The sequence below is a fragment of the Odontesthes bonariensis genome, chromosome 16 (genome assembly GCF_027942865.1).
Source record: "Odontesthes bonariensis isolate fOdoBon6 chromosome 16, fOdoBon6.hap1, whole genome shotgun sequence".
NCBI classification, from domain to species: domain Eukaryota; kingdom Metazoa; phylum Chordata; class Actinopteri; order Atheriniformes; family Atherinopsidae; genus Odontesthes; species Odontesthes bonariensis.
In genome coordinates this window covers 4,981,324-5,004,755 of record NC_134521.1, presented here as the reverse complement: position 1 = coordinate 5,004,755, position 23,432 = coordinate 4,981,324, and the positions used below count along the sequence as shown (strand labels likewise).

Sequence of the window (23,432 nt, the reverse complement as noted above, 5' to 3'; positions counted from 1 at the left end):
GTCTCTGTTGTATTCTGAGTTGTACGTGGTACCGATAACAGATTAGATAGATTCACCCTGGAAGTTGACTGTTTTCGATTCCTTCTTTTACTAACTAATACAGGAATCCTATTGGGCCCCAGCTTGTTCTCAGAACAGCTGTCAGAAGTCGGACTTCTATAGCAGGGACCCTGAACACATCATGGCATGGTATCTTTGGTTTGAACAGTGCTATCTTTGTTTTGAACTCTGGGTGTTGTGCTGCTCCTTGAACATCCTGCACATCCCCTTGTGTCCTGCTCTGCCAGGACAGATGATGTAAGAGGAGGAGGAGGGGGTGCCCTGCGTTTCTCGGTTGATGGTGGTCGCTGGAGTCCTGGCTGGGATAGAGACATCCTTTTGAGACCTTGGGTGATGTGGAGTAAAGGGTCTGGTGAGGGGGGAGGGCTGGGGGTTGTTTGCCTCGCTGCTGTGTCCTTCAGTCTAATCTGTACAGTCATGTTTGGGTTTGCCGTCCCAGCAGCATGACGTAAGTGTGCACCAAGTAATCTGCATCCAGTTCGATTGGGATGCACGCCATCAGGTCTGAAACGGTCCTTACAGTTCCAAAAGATATTAAAGTTATCAATGAACTTAATCCCATGGGCGATGCATGCATTTGACAACCATGTGTTCAGGCCAAGAAGTCTGCTGAAAAGTTCAATTCCTTTACCCACAGTAGGAATGGGGCCTGAAATGGAGACCCTATGTGCTCCATAGTGACACAGTCTTTCAAACAGCAGAGAAAAATCCTTTTTCAGGATCTCAGAGCCAGTCTTCCTTCTCAGAATATCAAAAGACCCTGTGTGGACAATGATCCTCGTGCCATCTGGATGAGTAGACAGAATGGTCGGCAAAATATCTATCAGTTCCCTTACTGATGTATCAGAAAAAGTTATATTTTCCGTCTTTGCCATTCTGACATGCTGTGTTATAGAGTCCCCGATTAGAATGGTGTCTATTGCTTTTTGTGTGGAGGTGTCGATCGCTTCTGTAGTCCTCACCTTGGTTGTGGGATTTGGGCTTCTCCTGATGATCTGGTTAGCCCTAGGCTGAGGTTTGGGGCCATTTCTTTTGTTTGTCTTCATGTTTGGGTTACATTCATCATCACACACTCTATTTTGAGTCAACAGATCGTATCTATTATGCAATAGAACTTCAGGTGGCGGAGTGAGTGCTGGAGGTTTAGTTTTGGTGCTGGATTTACCTCTGCGACGGACAACATGAGACCAGATCCTGGCTGGGGTTGATGATTTGGGTTTGGCACCAACACTGTTCCAGTGGGAGATGTCAGTCGGACCGTCCGGTTTGGAAGCTTCACCAGATATTCCAGTGTCATTTGGACAGATCCAGGGAAGTGTGTCAGCCAGGGCTGCAGTGTGAGATTCCACATCAGCTGTGATCCCGTGTAGGAATATCTGAGTTAGTCCTTTGGCACATGAAGGCTCCACAGCCTGCGCAGGAACTATAATAGAGTCAATAAATTCCTCGTCGTTACGAATGTCTTGCAGCGTTTCAATCCTCTTCTCGAGCTGTGCTACCTTCACAAAGAGTAGCTCACACTGTGTGCAGCTCACTGATACTGCAGGGTTAGGAGACATTTTTTTCTGTCCGATTCTCTTTGTAAACAGGAGGGCTAATACCGTTTACAAATATACAATTAAAAGAAAAAGACTAAAAGAATAAAAGAATAAAATTATATCCAAGACTTGTGGAAAGAAGTAGAATGATTTAAAAGCGAATAAAGCAATAAGCAGCAGGAGGAAGCAGGAGGAAGCAGAGACACGTCTGCACTCTTCAGAAGCAGGAAGTCGTTTAGACATTTATTCAAAGCAAACCTCAGTACAAAGCGTTGATTCTGTGACTTTACAGCAAATTACATGTGTAAAAATGTATCATTAAGTCTAGAACATAGTTTGTTCTTTCAAGGGTGTGATTTCTATGACTGGTCTCCTTTGCAGAGCCCACAAATGGTGAATTCTGATGTCCTGGAATCAACCTACGGCTGAACCATGGTCATTCTGCAGCAGGTAGGTTATGTTAAAATGACTCGACCTGCTCTGCTCAATATATGGATTTCTGCAGTGTCTTTTTCACAGTTGTCACAATATCTTCAGACTTTAAGCTGGTCAGTCTTATGTGTCTCATTATTTGACTTATTTTCAGAGTCAACGTTCATGCACATAAATCATAAGTAAGGATATTGTCCAGTTTGAAATAACTCACTAGTGTGATCACGGGAAAATGCATGTCTTTCCAAGAGTTTAAAAATGATGTTGTAAAAAAAGAATGCATGGACAAACATGGTCCATACATTCTTCATAACATACAGTTAATAAACATTAAAATGTAACAGTTCGCACTCCAGTTGAACATTTACCAATTATACTTTAAAAGCTTTGTTTTCTTTCCCTTTATGGAAATAAATAGTCAGATGTTTTGAAACCATAATTCTCCCCATCTTGGCTTACGGGACACCAGTCTCACCTGCCACCAGTGATATTTAAACAAAAGTTTGCACTGGCAGCCTTTACTGGCATTTCAAAGCTTTCTCTGTACCACTGCAGTGGAGACCTTTTATGAGGAAAACTCACTTGCAGTGTGTTTATTTATATTTTAATTATTTTGTTATTTTACACATTGTTCCTCAAAACGCTTCATGTTCTGTAAGATTTTTGGGCCATCTTGCCTGCACTTCCCTTTTTGAGGTCAGTCCTCCAATTTTCAGTGATGTCAGACGGCTGTTAGGGTCTTAATGAACCCTTCAGCGGGCATCTTCTTCATTCTGTATTCCGTTGTGGACTTTAAGGTGTTGTTTAGGAGAATTTGCTGATATGTATTTTGGTCAACGTTTTCCTCTCTAATGAAACTGACTGCAACAGAAATAAAACATTAATGATCCACCTCTATACTTAACAGTGAATACTGTTTTTCCTGGAAATTATGCACTTTTTTTATGTGAATTTGCTTATTGGAGCAAAACGTTTTTGATTTTGTGGTGAGGTGCAGAAATGGATTTCCTCTTATGCCTCTTGAAGGGGCTGGTTCTGCTGCACTGGAGTACCGTCACTCCACCGTCATTGAATTTACAGTGAAATGGTTATTTTGCTTTGGCTCAGAGAGCAGCTGATGAGAGGAGCCCACGGCAGCTGATAGAATTTGAAATTTAGCTGACCTTTGCAACAATGACTGTAAATAAGTCATAGCCCTAAAAAAAAGCCAGCACAGGTAAAAGTGAGCTCAAAGTTGTTTGGGTGCCCAAACTTTGCTTTATTTTTATTTTTCAAGCTCTAAAATTATACAAAATAAAGATGATGCTTTGATCTTGCTCAATATGTTGAAAATAATGTTGTTTTTTTTTCTTTTGTTATTCCTATTAATGATTATATACTCTCTTACCATTAAAAGTCACACAAACTTGTATATGCCACTGTATTTTCCCCACCAACGTTCTCCTCAAAAGCCCAATTCGCATGGGATAAGTATTACCTATGGATCACTGGTAATTCGCAACGACCCCCGCACCTCTGTAATTTTTTGTGGCGCATTCGGACGGGACAAGCAAAAGTCTGTAATTTACTGAAATCACATAGCCTAGAAATCTAGACGTCCTTAGCGGCCGCAAATGGAATTTGCTCCGGGGCTAGTCTAGTCACTTGTGGTCGTGGCCGAACTTAGCCCCGCCCATCAAAGTTTTGGTCGGGAAGTTCGGTCTGGCTCTGCTCAGTTGGGAAATCATTATGCCCGACCAAGAATTGGTCGGACCAATCAGATTGCCAGGGCGGGCTTTATACGATGATGGACAGATGATCAACAGGGACATTATCGACTACGTCACTAAAGAGCTGAACACGGCTGCCGCTGGAGAGCTAGGGCGTGTAGATTCTGCCATCGAGTCTGTTCTACAGGATCTCCACATTGCATTCATTTTGAAAGACGAACAGAGGAACGCGATAAAGGCTTTTATCGATAGAAAAGATGTTTTTGCCGTCGTTCCTACAACAAGTGTGTGTCGCTTAATCTACGTCACATACTACGTTGCTCTGATTGGTTGTAGGTCTATCCAATTGAGCGAAGAGGCATTTTTTCTCCTGGTTCGGTTGAAACACGCCCCATACTCAAATCTCTATTGAGCGGTATCAGACTCACATTCTGACTAGAATCGTGAGGATGACGTAGTCAGGCTAGTGTTCTGCAGGACTTCTTTAAATTTGCAAAAAGTATCTCCAGTAAATGCAATGCATTTAGAAAAGATTCCCTTCTTTTGCAGTGTGTCTTTTATGTACTGTGCAATGGTGTCAGCTGATTCATTTGGGGTGCTTTTGATGTCAATTAATTTGCTTTACCCCCCCCATAAAAAAAGTGTCCTCCTTTTCAGAAACCCAAATCTGGTCACCCTACATTAGCTAGCTCTCTTTAGCTTTATAGGGAAACTGAGAGCAATCCCGAGTCAATTGCGACCATGATGTACCGAAGACGGCGGGCCGATCTTCGTCTCAGAGCTGACAAAACTCTCCGGTAAGGAATTTGAACGGTCAAATTCCGTTAACAGGACGAGAGTAGTCAAAACGACAAAACCGGAAGTGCGTTGCTCACTGCGGCTAGCTTTAGCAGCGCCGAATTCGTGGGAACAAAATTGTAAATAGCCGGTATTTTGTCAGATTTTCAACACATTGGGGATCTAAACGACTACTTTCTCGTCTGAAAATGTTTCAAAATGTTGCTAAAGTTTACAGAGTTTAGAGCTTAAGAGAAATCAGCTTTTCAGGCCATAGACTACAAACCACAATGTAAATTCCGTCGCGTTGACTACGTAAAACTTCTTCATCGCTCTGATTGGTTGTTGCGCCATCCTATTGCGTGGCGTTGAACTTGACAGACAGCCGTTTATCCCGCCCACACTGCTATCCAGCGTCACTAGACCCATCTACAGGTTTTTGCTGTACGGGTCTGGCTTGCTAGGCTAGAAATCACAGACATCATGAGCGGATATTCCGTAATTGTCGTAACTTCCTGTTTTGCCCCGTTGTACCTGGTTGTACACATAGGTTGAACACACAGGTGTGCGTTCAGGCGGGACTTAAATTACCACAAGACGTCTGTGTTTCGCCGAAATACAGTAGGTAATTCGCGGCGGAATTATTACCCCACAAATCACGGACATGGCGCATTCGCACAGGACTAAGAACTCAGACATTCTCCGCAATTATTCCGAATTACGGGGGGTCCATAGGTAATACTTATCCCGTGCAAATTGGGCAGGATGTGATAATCTCTACATCACCCACTGGTCATAAAAGGGTCTGTTTAAAACCTAGATTAGCAGCAAGTCATTATGATATCACCTAAAGATAAGAAAAATTAAAGAAATTTATTGGAGCAGCCTAATTGGCTCTCATCATGAAAAACGTTCTCCATGTCTTTTACATCATTTTTTTGCAAATATAGCAAAATCCAGCTTGACATTCTGGTGCCTTTGGAGACTTTTAAAAAGTCAAGATTACTTTGAAATTCAAATGTGATCATTTGAAACAGAAGTGTGATAAATTGCCTAAAATAGGCTGACTAAAAGATTTAACCCATGCAGTGAGAACTGCGTGAAAAACTATATTCAAGACACCCTGTTGCTCCACTACTCAGTTCACACGTCCCGGCATAGTAAATACAGCAGAAGCTGGCATGTACCCAATATAAGACTCATCTCATCAACAGCATCTCTGTGTATTTTCTACCAGCGTGCAGAGTCCAACTGAGACATTGTGCTCAACTATGAATCTTAATCACAGGAAGACACCTGGATGCTGTTCAATCAATTTATTTTTTAATCTTTTATTTATTTATTTTTTCCCCTTTGTCCTGTCCAGCATCATGGCAGCAGATTTGTAATCTGAATACCATGTTATGCCAAACACATTTGCTTTTCCAAGGGAAGCTTTATGAATGCAAAGCCCCCCTTGGTTCCCAGGTACTGCCTATTTATTTATCTTTGTTAAAATATTGAATACATATTAATGCCAAACCTGGCACAGGGACAGGGAGAGAGGGAGAGCAAAGAAAAAACAAGGGAAACGAGGAGAAGACAATGAAAAACAAGACAAAACCAGACAACGCGCTGCTATTTCTGTAGAAACCAAACAGAAAACATCCAACAGTCTCTGTGGGGAAAACAGGCAGAAAACAATCAGGAGCACCTGCAGGTACACATAGATAGAAAAACAACAACAAAAGGAAACATAACAGCAACAACACCAGCAGCAGGTATATAACATAACTGATGGTTTGAGACCACAAGAAAACACAGCAACTGTACCTGAGAGGTCCAGGCACCACAGACAGCCAAACAAAGCGGGCTGTTAAAGGAATTTGAATAAATGGATTCTATTCAGTGGTACTCCAGTACTTGAGTCAAAGTATTGATACTCATGGTCAAATCTTACTCAACTACAAGTAAAAGTTGCTCAGTCAAAAGTTGAAGTTAAAGTACTGAAGTACATACTTTTAAAAATACTCAAGTATTCATAAGTACAAAGTACATTTTCTAATATCAGTACATTGCTGTATTGTTTTCTGAGTGCTTTTACAGAACCATGTAACTCTCTGAAACCACCTGATGATGTACTGACATGTAGACTTTTTGTACCACTCTGCTACAAAAAGTCAGTACCAATGCAATAAAAAATAATAACTACAGCTATTTTCATAAAAAAAAATATATTTAAAACATCCCCACCCACTCACTATGGAGTAGAAGTTTACTGTTGAGTCCATTACCGCGTGCATACAACTCTGCTTTCATGAAGATCTTCAGTTCACAAAACACTCTCGTAGTCTCGGCAGAAAACAGCCCTGCAGCCAAATTTTCTGCTGATTACTAACAGCGGATTACAAAGCCTAAAATCCTCTGTAAAAACAGTTTAGAAAACGTTGGGTAATAAAAACCTAAATAAAAACACTTAGCAGGTTATTGAATGAAGCACTTATTACTTATTATTACTGTCAGAAGCACACAAGTCTTACTACTTCTGCTCCTTTTTACTACTGCTCCGAGTTATCTTTAGAAATATGCACAGCCATGAGTGTGTTAGCGTGTTTACTGTAGCATTTTGTTTAGTTGATGGAGTTTTGTTGGCACTTCATCAACTATTTGGAAATTTGGTTCAGATCCTCATGACCCTCAGATCACTGCTGTGAAACTGCTGTTTGTAATTGGTGCCAATTTGCAAATTTTAGCATGCTGACCTCATGGTAAACATTGTTACAGCCAAACATCAGCATGTTAACGTTGTCATTGTTCGTATGTTAACATGCTGCCATTTATTTCCCTCTTATTTACCTCGTAAGTTACATAAAAAATATATAATCTGTGACTTGACCAGAGTACCAATGTAGAATTCAGGCATGTTTTTTAGCTGTGTGTCCTTTTCCGATTCAGAATATCAGTTCCATGTGACTAAAAATGAAACCTTAGTCTGTGTTACATGGATTTCCAGTGTTACATTATGGTCTGTTTCAGCTGAAGTTGGTTAGTTTTAATCCTTTTTCAGACTAAATCTTCCCACTGAGTCAGCTGGCACCTGAAAAAGTAGGCAACTGTAAGTCTGGGATTCAACTCTGATTATTCCTGGTTATCCAACATGCATTCTGAAATGAAAGCAGGCCAATAAAAACAAGATGGTAACAGAACAAATTATGTGATCGCATAACAACTGCCCCTTTCACATAAATCTGTTTTAGTAGTAGTACATAGTGAAGCAAAGTATAATACATTACAGCAAAAGTGAAAATACTCTTCCAGCATTTCATTTTGGTGAAGCAAAGAGAAAAAGTGTAGCTTTTTATAAAAGCCTTGATTTAGTCGGGCATGTTTGGTGTAGTTTGGCTTAACAGTTCGGTTTCTTCTGATGCTGTGGCTCAACCACTACTTTAATAAAAACAGAAAATATTCTACTCTTATGAAAACGCAGAATCGTCACTGGACTCATTCACAAAGATGTTGTTCGTAAATGTCCCAGCTCACTTCCTTGTCTGTATAGCCCATCTCGCACAACTCTTTTCCAAAAACTGGAGCAGATAACACACTGATCTCTTACACTGCTGGAGGTTGGTAATATGCATGTGTGTAACTGGGCTTGTGTTTGACGGCACAGGACGACTATGTGTGGTTGGACCTCAGGACGGGACGCGAGTTTGACGTTCCTGTGGGAGCAGTGGTCAAACTGTGCGACTCTGGACAGATCCAGGTTCTGGATGATGAAGGCCGGGTAAGTGGTCAGTATAGCAGGAAGGTATGGTCACTCCATGCCTGAGGACTTTTTTTATGCCAACTCAAGCCCCTCCAGGAAATCGCTTTGCTTGAAAAATACATATCAAAACTTTTGTTAAGAGATGCTCAGGTGAAAAGGAGCATCCGTCATGTTAAAGTAATACTATGTAACTTCTCAAAAAGCCCATTATGGAGCTCCCCCTACAGGCTTGGAGGTAATGTACGGTTAAGACACTGTCGTAAATCTCTCTCTCTTCCTTGCTTCATCAGTCAACGTCTTCTTCTGTTTCTTCGGTGCCTCTTCCATGATGATCGTACTGACAATGTTGCGCTAGCTTAGCCTTATACCTGGGAGCGTGAGAGGGGTCTATTTCTTTTTGCGGTTGGTGTGCCAGAAAGTAAGTTGAAGTACTTCCGCTCAGCTCCAGCTGCAGTTTTTCCAACTCAGACCCCCGAAGGGCATAGGAGACAGGCCAATCATAATATTAAAACTCATTCTAGCTGCACAATTTTTTTCAAACTGTTATTTTAAGGTAGAAATGTTACATAGTATTATTTTAACGCTAAGGAAATACATACAATACATTCGCACAATGAAAAGAAATCTGGGCTCTCTTTATAGGTTTGGAAGGATATGGAGAAGCACAAGGTATACAGTAGATTGCAGTCTGCAACTTCTGTGCTTAAAACAGCAAAACCTTGCATGCTGGGCTTTTAGTGACAAATGCACTGGCATTTTCAACTAAAAAGAGAGATGAACTGATGTGATTTTAGTTGGGATTCAAGTACTTTGTTCCACTCATGCATCCTCTCTTTTCCTGCTCACACAGGAACACTGGATTTCCCCTCAAAATGCCACCAACATCAAGCCCATGCACCCAACCTCCATCCACGGAGTGGAGGACATGATCCGCCTGGGCGACCTCAACGAAGCTGGCATCCTCCGCAACCTGCTCATCCGCTACAATGAACACGTCATCTATGTTAGTTCCTCTCATCAAAATACGGCGCAGAAATGTTTATAGTCACTGACAGTGTTGTGCTTTCTGTTACGTCCATCTCATGTATTCACTCTTTAGAGTTTCATACAAGGTGCAGCTATTGGCCATTGTCCACCTGGTGTCTTATAATCTGTTTACTTGTACCTTCAGCTGCAGTGGCGTTCACTTTCTGCTAAAAATGAAGTGGAATAGCCCATCTTAACGCTCACTGACAAAGATATAGATAGAGGGATTTCTACTGAAGCTGTTTACTTTTTGTGAAGACCATTCTAGAAGATGACATAGAAAAACTTCCTACTAAGATTTTAATCTCAAAACGTTTTTTTTGTATCTTTGTTTGGTGAATCCAGAATGCTTTCATCAATTTCAAATGTAATGGCAATCATAGGGCAGCTTATTTGCCTTTGCACACCCAAAATCCGATTTCTCTTGTAAGAGTTTAGGAAGTGAGCTCCCCATGCATGAAACAGCTTTTTCTCACCCAGACTGAGCTAAACTATGGTGCCTGCCTACTTATACCCAATCAAGCAGGATTAGATAGGGGACAAAGTAAAATTGTTCACTTGTGTGTTTTCCTTTGAGAGTGTGCCCCAGATAGTTCTATAATGGCTTTTGGTTGTTTTGTTTTCTATCTCCATGTAGACTAATTGTGGTGGAAAAGTGAGTACGAAAGAAAAATGCGATAAATAGATATGCTGACGCTGTTTATTTTCACAGTGCCACATTCTCCTAACATCTTTTAAAATGCATGTTAAGAGCAGCCATGAATGCCTTTTTTCACTCATATAAGCAAAAGAAACATTTTTATTTTTGATGCTCAGTTCCAAGTCAGATGTCTGCATTAAGACTCAGTTCCAGTCCGTTGCCAACACAATCTTGTCTGCGCATGTCTGCACTGTCCAGTCTAGTTAGGGGTCGCTCAGATTACAACTAGCACCTCTGTTTGCCTTCACTTCCCCCATCTTTTCAACTTCCTTTTTCAGCCCTTGGCCATTTTTCAACCTTCTCGTGTTCCATCTTCTTAAGCTTGGAATTGCTATATCTATATCAGGATCACATCTATCAGTTTGTCCACCACCGCGGTGTCCAGTTGGTAAGCCATCATCAGTTTATCATTCCAGATCTGGAAGTCCCACAGGATTTTAGGTCTGCCATTCTCTACCATGTTTGGAGATATCTTCAATGAAGACTTTAGGATTTCCAGCACATACATGATATAGATCTTCCTGAACGCCATTCCCACTTGATCACGACGTTACATGTATGCTGTACCTTCCTGCATCTCACACCCTGCTACTATGAGACTGACTCGGAGGCATCTTTGCACAGCTTGGACCCGGGGTCCTGTCCGGTATGATAGACCCTGCCCTCTATCGGTCTTGTGCTCAGGGCCTGTTCATAAGCTGCCATGATTAGTGCCTCTGTGCTGTTTTTCAGAGTCTTGTCTCGCCACTGATAGGACTTCTCGATTCCAGTTACTTCTTCAGTCTGTCTGTAGCACATGCCATGCAGGGGCTTATCCTTCCATGATGGTTCCTCCTCTTCTTTGCTGGGTTTCAGCAGCCTGTGGCATTATCTCCTCCGTTCATCACTGGAGGCCATCTTCCTGATGTCCTCGTGGATCTTTGTTGTTTTGTTCTGAAGCTCATTTTCCGCTTAGCGTGCTGGACTTGGGGTGAAACGCTCTGTGCATTGAGAGGAGCTTTCTTTGTCTTGATATCAGTGGCTCATAACTTTTCCATTGGTCAGGTTATTATGCCAGCAGGATATCTGATAACTGGCAGGGCATACATGCTCTGACTTTGTTCTTCCCCTTCAGCTAACTCCTCAGGACCTGCCTTACTCTTACTTGTAAAACATTATAATCACACAACAAAAGCAACAAAAATTTTTTGGACATCTAAACTAAGCGGAACAAGTTCATTATCCTGACGAAAAAACAAAAGTTGATGTAATTTTTTTCCTGGATTTTAAAATGCAGAAGAATTCATTGCTACTCTTGACTCCCATATTAGTGTAATCTCTTTTTGCTTCAGTAGTGACATCTGCTCATTTGATTGATCAAGTAGAATTTGATTTTTATTTTTTTTAGGCGCTTTGTATCATTTCTGATCAGTCACAAAAGTCTCAATCAATTAGAATAAAATAGTCTAATAAGTAAAAGAAAACTGGTGAACATGAAAGGCCCAGTACGTGATTCCATCTATGATCATACTCTTTGATTCAGAATATATAAAAGCTGTGTTTTTACAAAAAAGAAATTGTAAAAGTCACAAAGGAAAATTTTATGTGAAGATATTCAGATATCGTCTTTTTTTCTTTTTCCCTGTTTTAAACATATTCTCTTGTGTCTCTGTGCTCCTACAGACATATACAGGTTCAATCCTAGTCGCGGTCAATCCCTACCAGCTGCTGCCCATCTACACTCCAGACCAGATCCGCCTCTACACCAACAAGAAGATCGGCGAGTTGCCGCCGCACATATTTGCCATAGCAGACAACTGTTACTTTAACATGCAGCGGAACAACAAGGACCAGTGCTGCATCATCAGGTGTGTTTGTGGGCTCAAAGTAACTCAAAAACTGTATTTATAGTCCATTTAACACCCTGAACCTGCAAGACTCCTGATTGTGATTTTTAAGAAAAAAAACATGTATCAACAAAGGCCCAGATTTACTCAGCTGGGTAAATTAGCATGTGGTCGAAAATCATAAACAGCAGCAATGTGCGAATGGGTGTATCCATTTAAAACGCAGCAGAGCTTACAAAGCTGCAGCCTTGTGCCTATCCCTGATATCTGTACACAAATATTATTCCAGATGATGAGGTATTGCTGCTTCCTCACCGTTTGATAGCGTTATCTTGCTTACTCGTTGACAACGTCGGTAAAAATGTAAATCGTGATATCGGTGCTACACAATTTATCCATTTAAACAAAACAAACACCCAAACATGAATAATGCAAAGAATAAAACATAAACGGTTGCAAAAGAAGGTTTAAGTGCAGTGGGTTTTGGTTGTATGACCCCTGATTAGAGATTCCTGGTTGTGTCAGGTTTCTTTCCTTCTATTAAGAATAACTTGGCTTGGCTCTCAGTGTGCTCTAATAATGTCTTGTATAATTCCAAATGAATGGAGAATATCTTACTTCACACCCTCTCTCCTCCTGCTGGTGTCGTGCAGCACCGGTGCGCCCTCCATACAGGAACTACCACAGTCATGTCACGTGCAAAATTTAAGACATTTCCTTTTTCAGCACTAATTAATGTTGCAATCGCCAATGAGCTGCACAGTGCAAAGCTTAGTAAATCACTGCCTGATCCATTTAGATAATCCCTGCTTCAAATTTTGCACTCTGAAAGGGAAACTTCCAAAAATATGTATCCAGAGACAGACCCAAAGATCACTGTGTCCACACAGTAACACCAGAAATAATTAAATTGATTAAGAGGCTTTGTAAGGGGTGTAAAGTAAGAGTAAATCTGCAACAATACCTGTAAACAGTTTAATAGAGTACGTTTATAAAATGCTTACAAAATACAAAATGCTTATTTGAGGTCTAAGTACTGCACACTGTCAATAAGGAAAAAAAAGACCGGGGCCAGAGTCTGATGCATCCTTGGTCCAATCCCCATTCACAAATAAACCACATGTGTGCTGCTGGTGTTCCAGCACCTTTAGCAATGAAATCAGCATTGTGTGTTATAAGAAAGTATTGCAGTTTTCTCTGTGTGACAGTGGGGAATCTGGAGCTGGAAAGACAGAGAGCACAAAGCTGATTCTGCAGTTCCTCGCAGCCATCAGTGGTCAACACTCCTGGATAGAACAGCAGGTCCTGGAGGCCACGCCCATCCTGGAAGGTCAGCATTAAACTCCAAAGACAGTTTTTTCCAGTCCCGATGGAAATGTCCATGCTCAGATTTTTTATTTTATTTTAAAGGACATTTTATCCAAGCTGGCTTTAAAAAGTTTTTTCTTCCGTATTTTATTAACAACAGTAAAAACAAATGTCAAAATGATATGTTTTTTATCTTTGAACACAGCCAAACATCACATGACTATAGCTGCGATACAACTGTACACTTGCACTGTTTGTTTCCGCACTGATCCCTGTCACATTACTGTCTGATATGTCAATTCATGAAGCTTTTGGGAATGCCAAGACGATTCGTAACGACAACTCCAGTCGCTTTGGGAAGTATATAGATATCCATTTCAACAAAAGAGGGGCCATCGAAGGAGCCAAAATAGAGCAGTACCTGCTGGAGAAATCTCGGGTCTGTCGACAGGTGAGACAACGGATGATGTCCAAACTCAGTTAGGATTTACAGTACGCAACACTGTCACTGCCAGTGTTGTGTAGTACGAACTGTAAATATTTTGCAGGACAGCTCTGGAGGTGTCTGCAGAAACGTGCTATTTAAATGCATTCGATTTATCATTTGTGAATTCATAAAAAATCTTAGCTCATCATGAATTTGATGGAGGCAACACATCTCAAAAACGTGGGACAGGTCCATGTTTACAGGGCAGCATTTCTTTTACACGTCTGCAAACTGAGACCAGTTGTTTGACCTTTGGGAGAAGAATGCTGTCCCATTCTTTTCTTGATATAGGATTCTAGCTGCTCAACGATTCCGGGTCTTCTTTGTCGTATTTTGCATTCCATGATACACCAAAAGTTTTCAGCTGGTGAGAGATGTGGACTGTAGGTAGGCCAGCTATTTATCAGGCCTTTTGTCCTAACTTTTTTGAGACATGTTGCTGTCATCAAGTCCAAGATGAGCCAATACAATCCATTGAATAGTAAAATGTCTCACTTTTTATACTTTCAACATTTGGCCTGTTTTTCTATTTTCCTACCTGAATGAAATATTGAGATTTGAGATATGAGATTTGCAATTTATGGCAGTCTTTGTTCATTTACATTTTACACAGCATCCCAACCTTTTTTTAGACTTGGTCATATGCAGTAATGAGCATTGGATCTGTTTACAACCACATCAGACTGTGTAATAAGCTTTTAATTCAATTTATTAAGGTTTTATTAATACCATGCCAAATCACAACAAAATTCATCTCAAGGTACTAAGAATCCAATTTATTGTAATACAATCATATTTTAAGGGTTTATAATCAAATGGGGCAGTAAATGTTTTGCTGTTGTCCCCCTATATATAAAAAAAAGAATGATGTGACACAACAACAGCTCAGAGTGGATGTTAACATGAACACACACACATACAGAGCCCTCCTTATAGTCCACAGCATTGATTCATGTCTCTCAACCTGCAGGCTTCAGACGAGCGGAACTACCATGTTTTCTACTGTATGTTGAAGGGCATGGCTCCAGAGATGAAAGCTAAACTGGGGCTGGGCCTCGCCACAGACTACACCTACCTCACCATGGTGAGTCCACAGCTGAGTGATCATCAGCTGTTTTATTACTTTGTTGCTGAGCAGGTGGGGCAGCCCTGTGTCTACTCTTTGTTCTCATGTATTTTCTTCTTACCTTCTGTATCATATAAACATGCTCTCAACATTCTTCTAAGTGACACACGAGCGAATGTTTATGGGGATTAGCTGGGCCATGTATTTTTGTATCATTTTCATATTTTTTCCCATATCCCCTAAAACCTCGGCTCTGACATGCAACAACCTAGAACAACGTAACTCTTGTGCAAAAAAAGTGTGGAAAACTTCAAAAGATTTCAATACTTCAAACTGAAGTCGTTTCAGCGTAAAACAAAACAAAAAAGAAATAAAGATAAGTTAATATACACTTGTCTTCATCAGTTTAACTAATAAACTGTGGTTGTATGAAACTGCTTCAGGAAAGAGAATTGATATTGTAGGTATATTACTGTGCAAACCTAATTTCTTTATATCTTTCCCCCAAGTACTCAGACTTTCATGTATTTTTTACACAGTCTTAAGCTTAGTTCTAAAGGCTTTCTGAAGGTCTTCCAAAGCGCTTCTCTGCTTTTTCACTCATTTCAATCCAGTCCTCACCTGTTTTTTTCCTTTGTTAAGCCACTTAAGACTGACATATGAATCATTCAAGCATAAAAAGCACCTAACTCAAAGAGTGAACCAGTGTTCTTAAATTCATAGAGACCATTTTAAATTCTACCTTAGGCACTTTGTTACCAGGAGCCTGTCACAAAGATGTATCATTTTTGTGATTTCCAAAGACCTATTTGCTGAAAACTTGGCATATCTCAGCACAGTGTGTCTTAAAAAGTTGAATAAACTGGATGGGGATGAAAGAAGAACTGTCAGGCCTAAAGAAAACTATCTACAGCAGATAAACAGTATCTGAAAGTTAATTTGCCTGTTTTTAAATTCATTTAAATGATTTTATTTGTTTTTCCTTATATTCTTTTATGTATTTTTAATGCTTCTTGCACTCCCTGCTGCAATGCTTTCCTTTATTTTTAGAAAGAACAGCAGGCAGCTGTGTCCTGGGAAGTTTATGTGTGTTTCTGTGAGAAGCCTGTAGATTTTAACAGCAGCAACCAACAGACCACCATCAAGGCTTCTGGAGAGTCTGAGTCCACTTTGCTTAGATAATAAATTCAACCTTAAGTCTTCTGTCTCTTACACATTGCAGGGTAACTGCACGGAATGTGACGGCCGTAACGACCTGCGTGAATACTCCAGTATCCTGTCAGCCATGAAGGTCCTTATGTTCACCGAGACAGAGAGCTGGGAGATTTCCAAGCTGCTGGCTGCCATCCTGCATATGGGAAACCTACGATTTGAAGGTGCAGAAGTAAACACTCACATCAGACTCGTTAATCAGAGAGGTCACGTGGTTTTTAATCCGCAGTCTCATTTCCTGCAGCTCGTACATATGACAACCTGGATGCATGTGTGGTTGTGAGATCTCCTGACCTGGTGACTGCTGCTTCTCTCATGGAGGTGCGTTTCAATTCAATTCAGTTTTATTTATATAGCGCCAAATACAACAAATGTCATCTCAAGGCAATTCAAGCCAATTGGAATTCAATTCATTGTAATCATAATTATTCATAAAATAATCCAATTCTTTCATATTGAGCCAATTCAAAAACAATTTCCTAGCTAAGAAAACCAACAGATTGCACCGAAACTTCTCTTCTGTCCAATCTCCCGTCCTGAGCGTGCCTGAGGCGACTGTGGAAAGGAAGGACTCCCTTTAAAAATAACTTCTGTCAGAACCAGACTCAGGAAGGGTGGCCATCCGCCTCGACCAGCTGGGCCTTGAGAAGACAGAAAAGAGGGGAAAAAACCCACTGTAACACCATTCAAAGGATATCTGTTGGAACGGAAACACAAGTTAATGACCACAATAATGTCACATATACATAATATCATTTGAGTGATTAAACAGGGGAAAAAGAGAGTAAAGTGAGGAAAGGTGTGACAGATGAGGCCCCCCAGCAGTCTGGGCCTATAGCAGCTTAACTATGGGATGTTTCAGGATCACCTGAGCCATCCCTAACTATAAGCTTTATCAGAAAGGAAAGTTTTAAGCCTGGTCTTAAAAGTGGAAAGGGTGTCTGCTTCCCGGACATTTACTGGCAGCTTATTCCACAGAGAGGGGCCTGATAACTGAAGGCTCTGCACGGTTTCAACACAATTATATCTGGTTTCTGTCAGCACAAATGAGTTTTCACTGTCTCTCTTCAGGAAAGACTCTCACGCTGTCTCACTTGTCATTTATAAATCAGGAGAAAATTATATATTTAGAAAATGAAGAACACATGTAGCACATGTGTTCTTCATTTTCTAAATTTATTATTTAAAAAGAAAAAAATTCAAATTTCTTTAAATTCCTAAATTGTAACGAGTGAACATCCACTGAGGACCACTGGCAGTCTCAGTCTCATTTTAGGCAGCAGTCTCGTCTAACTTAAGCTTACATGTCTGCGATGGACTGGCGGCCTGTCCAGGGTGTACCCCGCCTCTCGCCCATTGACTGCTGGGATAGGCTCCAGCCCACCTGCGACCCGATCGACGGATTCAGCGGTATAGATAATGGATGGATGGATGTAGCACATGTTGTTCCAATGCATTTATCACAGAGGTCTGACAGTAGATGCTCTTCAAGTGATCATTGATATGCAGAGGGTGATGGACGTGACCTCAGTCCTGTCCAGTGGCTTGTAAGCCTCAGCACGCTAAAGACCAGCAAAGCTAAGGGTCGAGTCTGGCAGAGTTTTGTCACCTTTGCCACATCATACTGTGTGATCTGTTTTGTATGCCAGGATAGTCACAACTCTGTTGAAAGTGAAACAGTGAAGCTTATTACAAACAACAACCGCTTGGTCCGAACCTATTACACATCTGACAGGGTGGCCACGGGTCCTTAAAAAGTCTTAAATCAATTTTCCTGAAAATAAGACCTTAAAAAGTATTAAATTGTCTTAAATTCAGATTGCATGGGTCTTAAATATTTGTGTATTTTTCTTTTTGCTCTAAAGGAACAGTATTTTATGTTTTTTTATATATTTACTTGATTTTATAAGCATTTGTTCATGGGACTTAAATGTTCTGAAAATATTGTAATAATTTAATTTAGGACAGTGATGACATTTTTGTGATCTTTTCGCATGACACACATTTAGCGATGTTCTTAAACTCAACCGTCATTTGTCATTTTATCATACTGTCAGTGTGTTTACTTGGAAATACTTGGTATATCCATCGTACGTTTGGTCTTAAATTTAATTTAGAAGTGGTATTAAAAGGTCTTAAAAAGTCTTAAATGTAACTTGTTTTTACCTGTATACACCCTGTCTGATAAAGGCCTCATTTCAAAAATGTGTATGTTTGTCGTAGGTTGAGCCTAAGGACGTGATGGTGTGTTTGACCACTCGAACCCTCATCACACGCGGGGAAAGTGTCACCACACCTCTCAGCGTGGAACAAGGCCTTGATGTCAGGGACGCATTTATCAAGGTACTGATCTTTTTCCGCAGAAAAGAACAACCCAACAGAGGAAACTGTAGAGATGTGCTGCGATCTCACTGTTTAGGATAACTACAGATGAAGCTTTGAAACACCTTATATTGATGAATGAGGCTCTCCTGGTGACTTCCACGTCTTGATTGTTATTTTTATATCAGTTCTCCTATCCAGATTTTATCCTGCTTGAAAGTATGTTTTTTTCCTGTGGTGGTTAGTGACTCTGGATCAGCAAATTTAATCAGTATTTTTTACTGACTTTGTGTTTTAACAACCAGGGAATCTATGGGAGGTTGTTTGTCTGGATAGTTGATAAGATTAATGCTGCCATATACCGTCCTCCTTCCTGTGAGAGTTCCATCATAAGAAGGTCAATCGGGCTGCTGGACATCTTTGGCTTTGAGAACTTCATTGTCAACAGGTGATTGATACGGTGTAGAACAGAATAGAATAGAGTACAAAAATACTTTATTTATCCCCCAATGGGAGAAATTCAAATTCGTCAAGTAGCTCAACATTTTTTTTAAATATTTACTATGATTGAATTAACAACAATAAAACAACAATAATGATACTACTACTAACTAAATAATAATAAATGACTAAATGGCAAAATAAACAAATAAATAAAAATCAATCAATCAATTTGAGAAGAACTCAGCAGTCACTGTTAAAAAGCCTTATGGCTGTGGGAACAAAGGACCTGTCTGTGTACACCTGATATAAAACAGACCATGCAAAGCCTGTCCTGTTAATCATCTATTTATCTAACGTTTTGTTCTCACCGTAGTTTTGAGCAATTATGCATCAACTTCGCCAATGAGAACCTGCAGCAGTTCTTCGTCCAGCATGTTTTCAAACTGGAGCAGGAGGAGTACAACCTGGAGGACATCAGCTGGCAGCACATTGAGTTCACGGACAACCAGGATGCATTGGACATGATTGCCAACAAACCCATGAACATCATCTCCCTAATTGATGAGGAGAGCAAATTCCCCAAGGTAGAACAAAATAGAAAGTTTCAAAGAGGAGCAGTTGTTTAGAGACTAGAAATCATACTAAAGATTATCATAATCAATGGCTTTTGTGATATAAAGATGATTTGGTATGCTGGGTTTGTTTTAGACTTTCCATAAGATTTAATCTCAAATTTCTAGAATCAGAAACTAGAAATTGTAAAAAAAAATGTATGAAAATCCTCTTTTTGGTTTTAAAAAGCATAAAGGTTGACGTGTGGTTCTTTATCTGTCGTTAGGGAACTGATGCTACGATGTTGTACAAGATCAATTCCCAGCACAAGCTCAACTACAATTACATTCCTCCCAAAAACAGCTATGTAACCCAGTTTGGCATCCAACACTTTGCTGGAGTGGTGCATTATGAGTCCAGAGGTACGTTTTCTTCCATCAGATGATTGTGCTTTTTTTTCTTTTATTAAATGTTTTTCTGCCTTTCTAAGGTCCGATTTTCAGTTGGAACTGATTGTTTGTGCAACTGTTTTTATAGGCTTTTGCACACCAAATGCGTATTTGTCATTCAATTCAGCATTGGAAACGCTTGAGTGTTGACACCAGTTTTTAGGGACCACTTTTTACTTTTTCTACTTTGAAGAAATGAGGACCACAAAAAATATTTATAGAAATAAAATCACACTTGTTCCCTGATGGCTCCATTTTCCCTAATATGACAAATATCCACAACAGTGATATAATATATTGAACTTTGTATGCAAGATTTTTGTCAGATGAAGGATGAAACAAAGGCTTACAAAAATCTTTGTGTTTAAAACAAATTTCCTAGAAAAATGAGAAAACATGATGATCATGTAATTTACAGGGCAGGCTATGGTGTAAGCAATGGGCCAAAAAGATTTGTCCATCTGTGCAAGTAATCCGTGCATATTTGGGAAATGTGTGCGTCTTTGGTTGTAGTTGAGCATAAAACAAAATATTTGTGATCTCTAAAAATGAGTCCATCTGTGTTTTTACTGGGTTGTGTTGTAATATTTGTCAGAATACAAATTGAAAAGTTACGAGTTGGAAAGTTACGAATGCAAAAGTCACACATTCAAAAGTTACGAATACGAATTTCTCAAGTGCAAGGAAAGGGGACACGTATACGTCATCGCTGACGTCATCACGCCACAGGCATCACCCAGAGCTATAGAGTTACAGAGTTGCGACACGCTTTGAAGTCGCCGCTTGGGCTGTCACGTGGTTCATGTGAGCCTCCGGAGTTCCAAACATCACAGCGCTGTCAGTCAGCGCTGTCAGCTCCGTTAACCTCAATTACTCGTCAAGAACAATTACTGGTAAGTTTTTTACATTTTTAAGCATTATCTATCAGAAGTATACTCTTAGATATCGTTATTTTTACATTTGGTTAGCATGAAATGTCGATGTTAAAAATGTAATGGATTTAGGGACCTAGCTTAAAGCTTGGTAACGGAGGCTAACGTGAGGTAATTAACGTGATCATTTCACTAAAGTCCGTTAACTTTTTATTGTCAGGTGACATAATGTAAAGTTGTTTTGATTGTTAGGTTTTAAAACGTCACCAAAATACATATAATACATTTTTGGTATTTCTGACGTATTTTCTCCAGTAAATTGATTAAATTACAACATCTTTGGCATAGTGGGGCATTAGCTGACTGGTCTTTAATTAAGTAAGTGTTTTTCAGCATGACTTTGCAGCTGTGATAATGAATTTATGAATTTCTCTGTTGTTGTTGTCAGGGAGGTCAGCAGATGTGGTGGTCGCTGCTGTCATGCTGCCATGGATCAACCCTCATTAGGGCATCAGCCGATTTATACAATGTCCAAACGCTTAAATTTGATCAAATATATTGTAATGACCTCACGGAGGCTCTGAGACTGGCGGTTGCCGAACGGCTCTTTATTACGTTAGTGTTACAGTCAGTACAAGCACTACAATTGCCGAACACTGGCGACTCGCTCTGTCCTGCGCCGCAACCAACCCCAGGAGAACACCAAACCTGCACACAGACTGGCCCACCCCCACTCCCCTCCCCCAATCACCAGCCCACACCTGAGTGACATGACATGACCTGCGGTCCAGTGATTGACAGGGAGAGGAGAAAACAAGCCAGTCCGTGTGCTTATACCTTCATTCTGGGTCGTTACAATATTTAATTACCGCACTGCAGATTAATCTACCCAACAGTATAAATAGCAATAAAATAACTTCTTTATTAAGGCTTGTTTGACATTTTCCATGATGATGGTTTAAATCTGTTTTGTTTATTTTTTTCACAACTGACACATTTATTTTGTCGTTAAGATGGTTTTAACCAGAAAAAAGTTAAATTCCTATTTTAATCCATCCATCCATCCATTATACCCGCTGAATCCGTCAAGTACCCCTGACTGCAGACCGCAGATCGGGGCGGAGATCAACGTTGAGGGGGCAGAACGTTGAGGGGGCGGGGCTCAACGTTGAGGGGGCGGAGCTCAATGACTCCTTTGCGGGTGCCATCTGGTGGCGGAGACCATGCAGCACATTCACAAACAGCAAGCAGCACCGAGTTGCCTAAAATAAGGAATCAATTAGAACTGTATATAAAACAATTATAATAATATATATTAGATATATAATTATATATATGAAACAATTATATATATTAGATAGATAATTATATATATATAAGCACAGAGTTTGACCAATCAACTATCTGCAGACTGAGATCAGCTGATTATCTGAGTCAAGACTTTCCTACTGTTGCCTGTTTGGGACAAAAACCTGCAGCTGGTGATGGAAATTGAATCATTTTGAACCATTGTCTCAAAGTGGTTCACTACCCGAAGCTTCATTCAATTCCCTTGGGTTACATATAATGGCAGTAGCGATTGTTGCACCAAATAAAGCAAATATGATACATCTCTTCTGTATATAATAACACAATAATTTAAAAACAATGTGAAAAATTTTGGTTTGTCATTCATATTTTCCTTGGGAGTGTGCTTGGTGTAATAAAGAGGGTGCTTGTGTTGCTTCACGTGTTTTTATTCAAGAAAAATAGTTTTTGCACAGTAGAAGGGCTCAAATGGTTTCTTTTTTTTTTTTAGACAATTTTTCCAGTGAGTTTGAAGCATGCTTCAAAGCTTTGGTGTTGTTTATTTTTAAAAAAAAACGAGTGTAGGGGCATAGTACTATGAATTATTTTATGAAACACACATCTCTCTTTCTTTTTTTAAATAAAAAATTGACAGTTCTCGTTTATTTTTGAAAACCGGAAGTCACCACATGCTTTTGAAAGTTAGCGCTGAGTTTCTCAGTCGTCTCCGTGGTGTTAGTGTTAATAACTAAGAACACAGTGTATCGTCACAGAGAGCATAGCATATTTTAAAATGAAAAAAAATGTTACTTTCTTCCTTGTCTGTCACAAATATTGCAAAATAGCACATTAAAAAACAAATCTACTTATTCTCCTCCACACAGTCTTCTTCTGCGGTTCAATGTGTTGTTCTATGTTGAGCATCAACGTTGAGCACCGCCACCAGATGGCACCCGCAAAGGAGTCATTGAGCTCCGCCCCCTCAACGTTGAGCTCCGCCCCCTCAACGTTCCGCCCCCTCAACGTTCCGCCCCCTCAACGTTGATCTCCGCCCCGATCTGCGGTCTGCAGTCAGGGGTGGGCATTGTCCATCTGACACCAGAAAGAACAGACAGACTGAATGGCATCTTCTACAGATAGTGGCCCTCATTTATCAAGCCGTCGTAGAAAGCATCGTAGATATGAGCGGAGAACTCGTCGTACGCAGAGGCTCAAGTGAGATTTACAGAACATGCGTACCACACCAATCCCATCGTAAAACCGAGCGGCTGTTGATAAATCCGGCGGCCGAAATCCATCGTAATGATCCTAACCGCGCCTTCTACAAAAGGGGGCTGAGAGGCCGCACCTCTAGAATTTGCGACATGGATAGACGAAAGGCGGCAAAGAAACGCTGTCAACGCTGTTGACAGCTGGGACGGCTGTCAACAGCGTTTGGATCCAGGTTTGGATTTGAGTGCCTTGGAGGAGAGGGTGGCTGGCCTGATCGGAGCTACGTCCTCATCGGGCGTGCCAGGGAAACTTGACAATGATGCGCCCATGTCAGAGCTCGAGAATGGTAAGAATGACTGCACACCCAAGACGTTTAAATAAAACAGTTGCTTTAATATTCAACACAAA

At 40.4% G+C, this 23,432-nt stretch overlaps 1 protein-coding gene across 1 annotated transcript in view; it reads left to right on the top strand.

Moving 5' to 3' along the window:
- Positions 1–1,983: 1,983 nt before the first annotated feature.
- Positions 1,984–23,432, top strand: part of LOC142402017 (unconventional myosin-VIIa-like) — a 72,362-nt gene continuing 50,913 nt past the window's right edge. Inside the window, exons 1-13 of the mRNA XM_075487460.1 lie at positions 1,984–2,048; positions 8,166–8,279; positions 9,112–9,264; positions 11,650–11,834; positions 13,022–13,143; positions 13,430–13,572; positions 14,579–14,692; positions 15,897–16,050; positions 16,131–16,207; positions 18,110–18,229; positions 18,514–18,656; positions 19,026–19,236; positions 19,491–19,626. Of these exons, the coding sequence (XP_075343575.1) occupies positions 2,031–2,048; positions 8,166–8,279; positions 9,112–9,264; positions 11,650–11,834; positions 13,022–13,143; positions 13,430–13,572; positions 14,579–14,692; positions 15,897–16,050; positions 16,131–16,207; positions 18,110–18,229; positions 18,514–18,656; positions 19,026–19,236; positions 19,491–19,626 (1,690 nt within the window). The 5' untranslated portion in view covers positions 1,984–2,030. The remainder of the gene's footprint in view (positions 2,049–8,165; positions 8,280–9,111; positions 9,265–11,649; positions 11,835–13,021; positions 13,144–13,429; positions 13,573–14,578; positions 14,693–15,896; positions 16,051–16,130; positions 16,208–18,109; positions 18,230–18,513; positions 18,657–19,025; positions 19,237–19,490; positions 19,627–23,432) is intronic.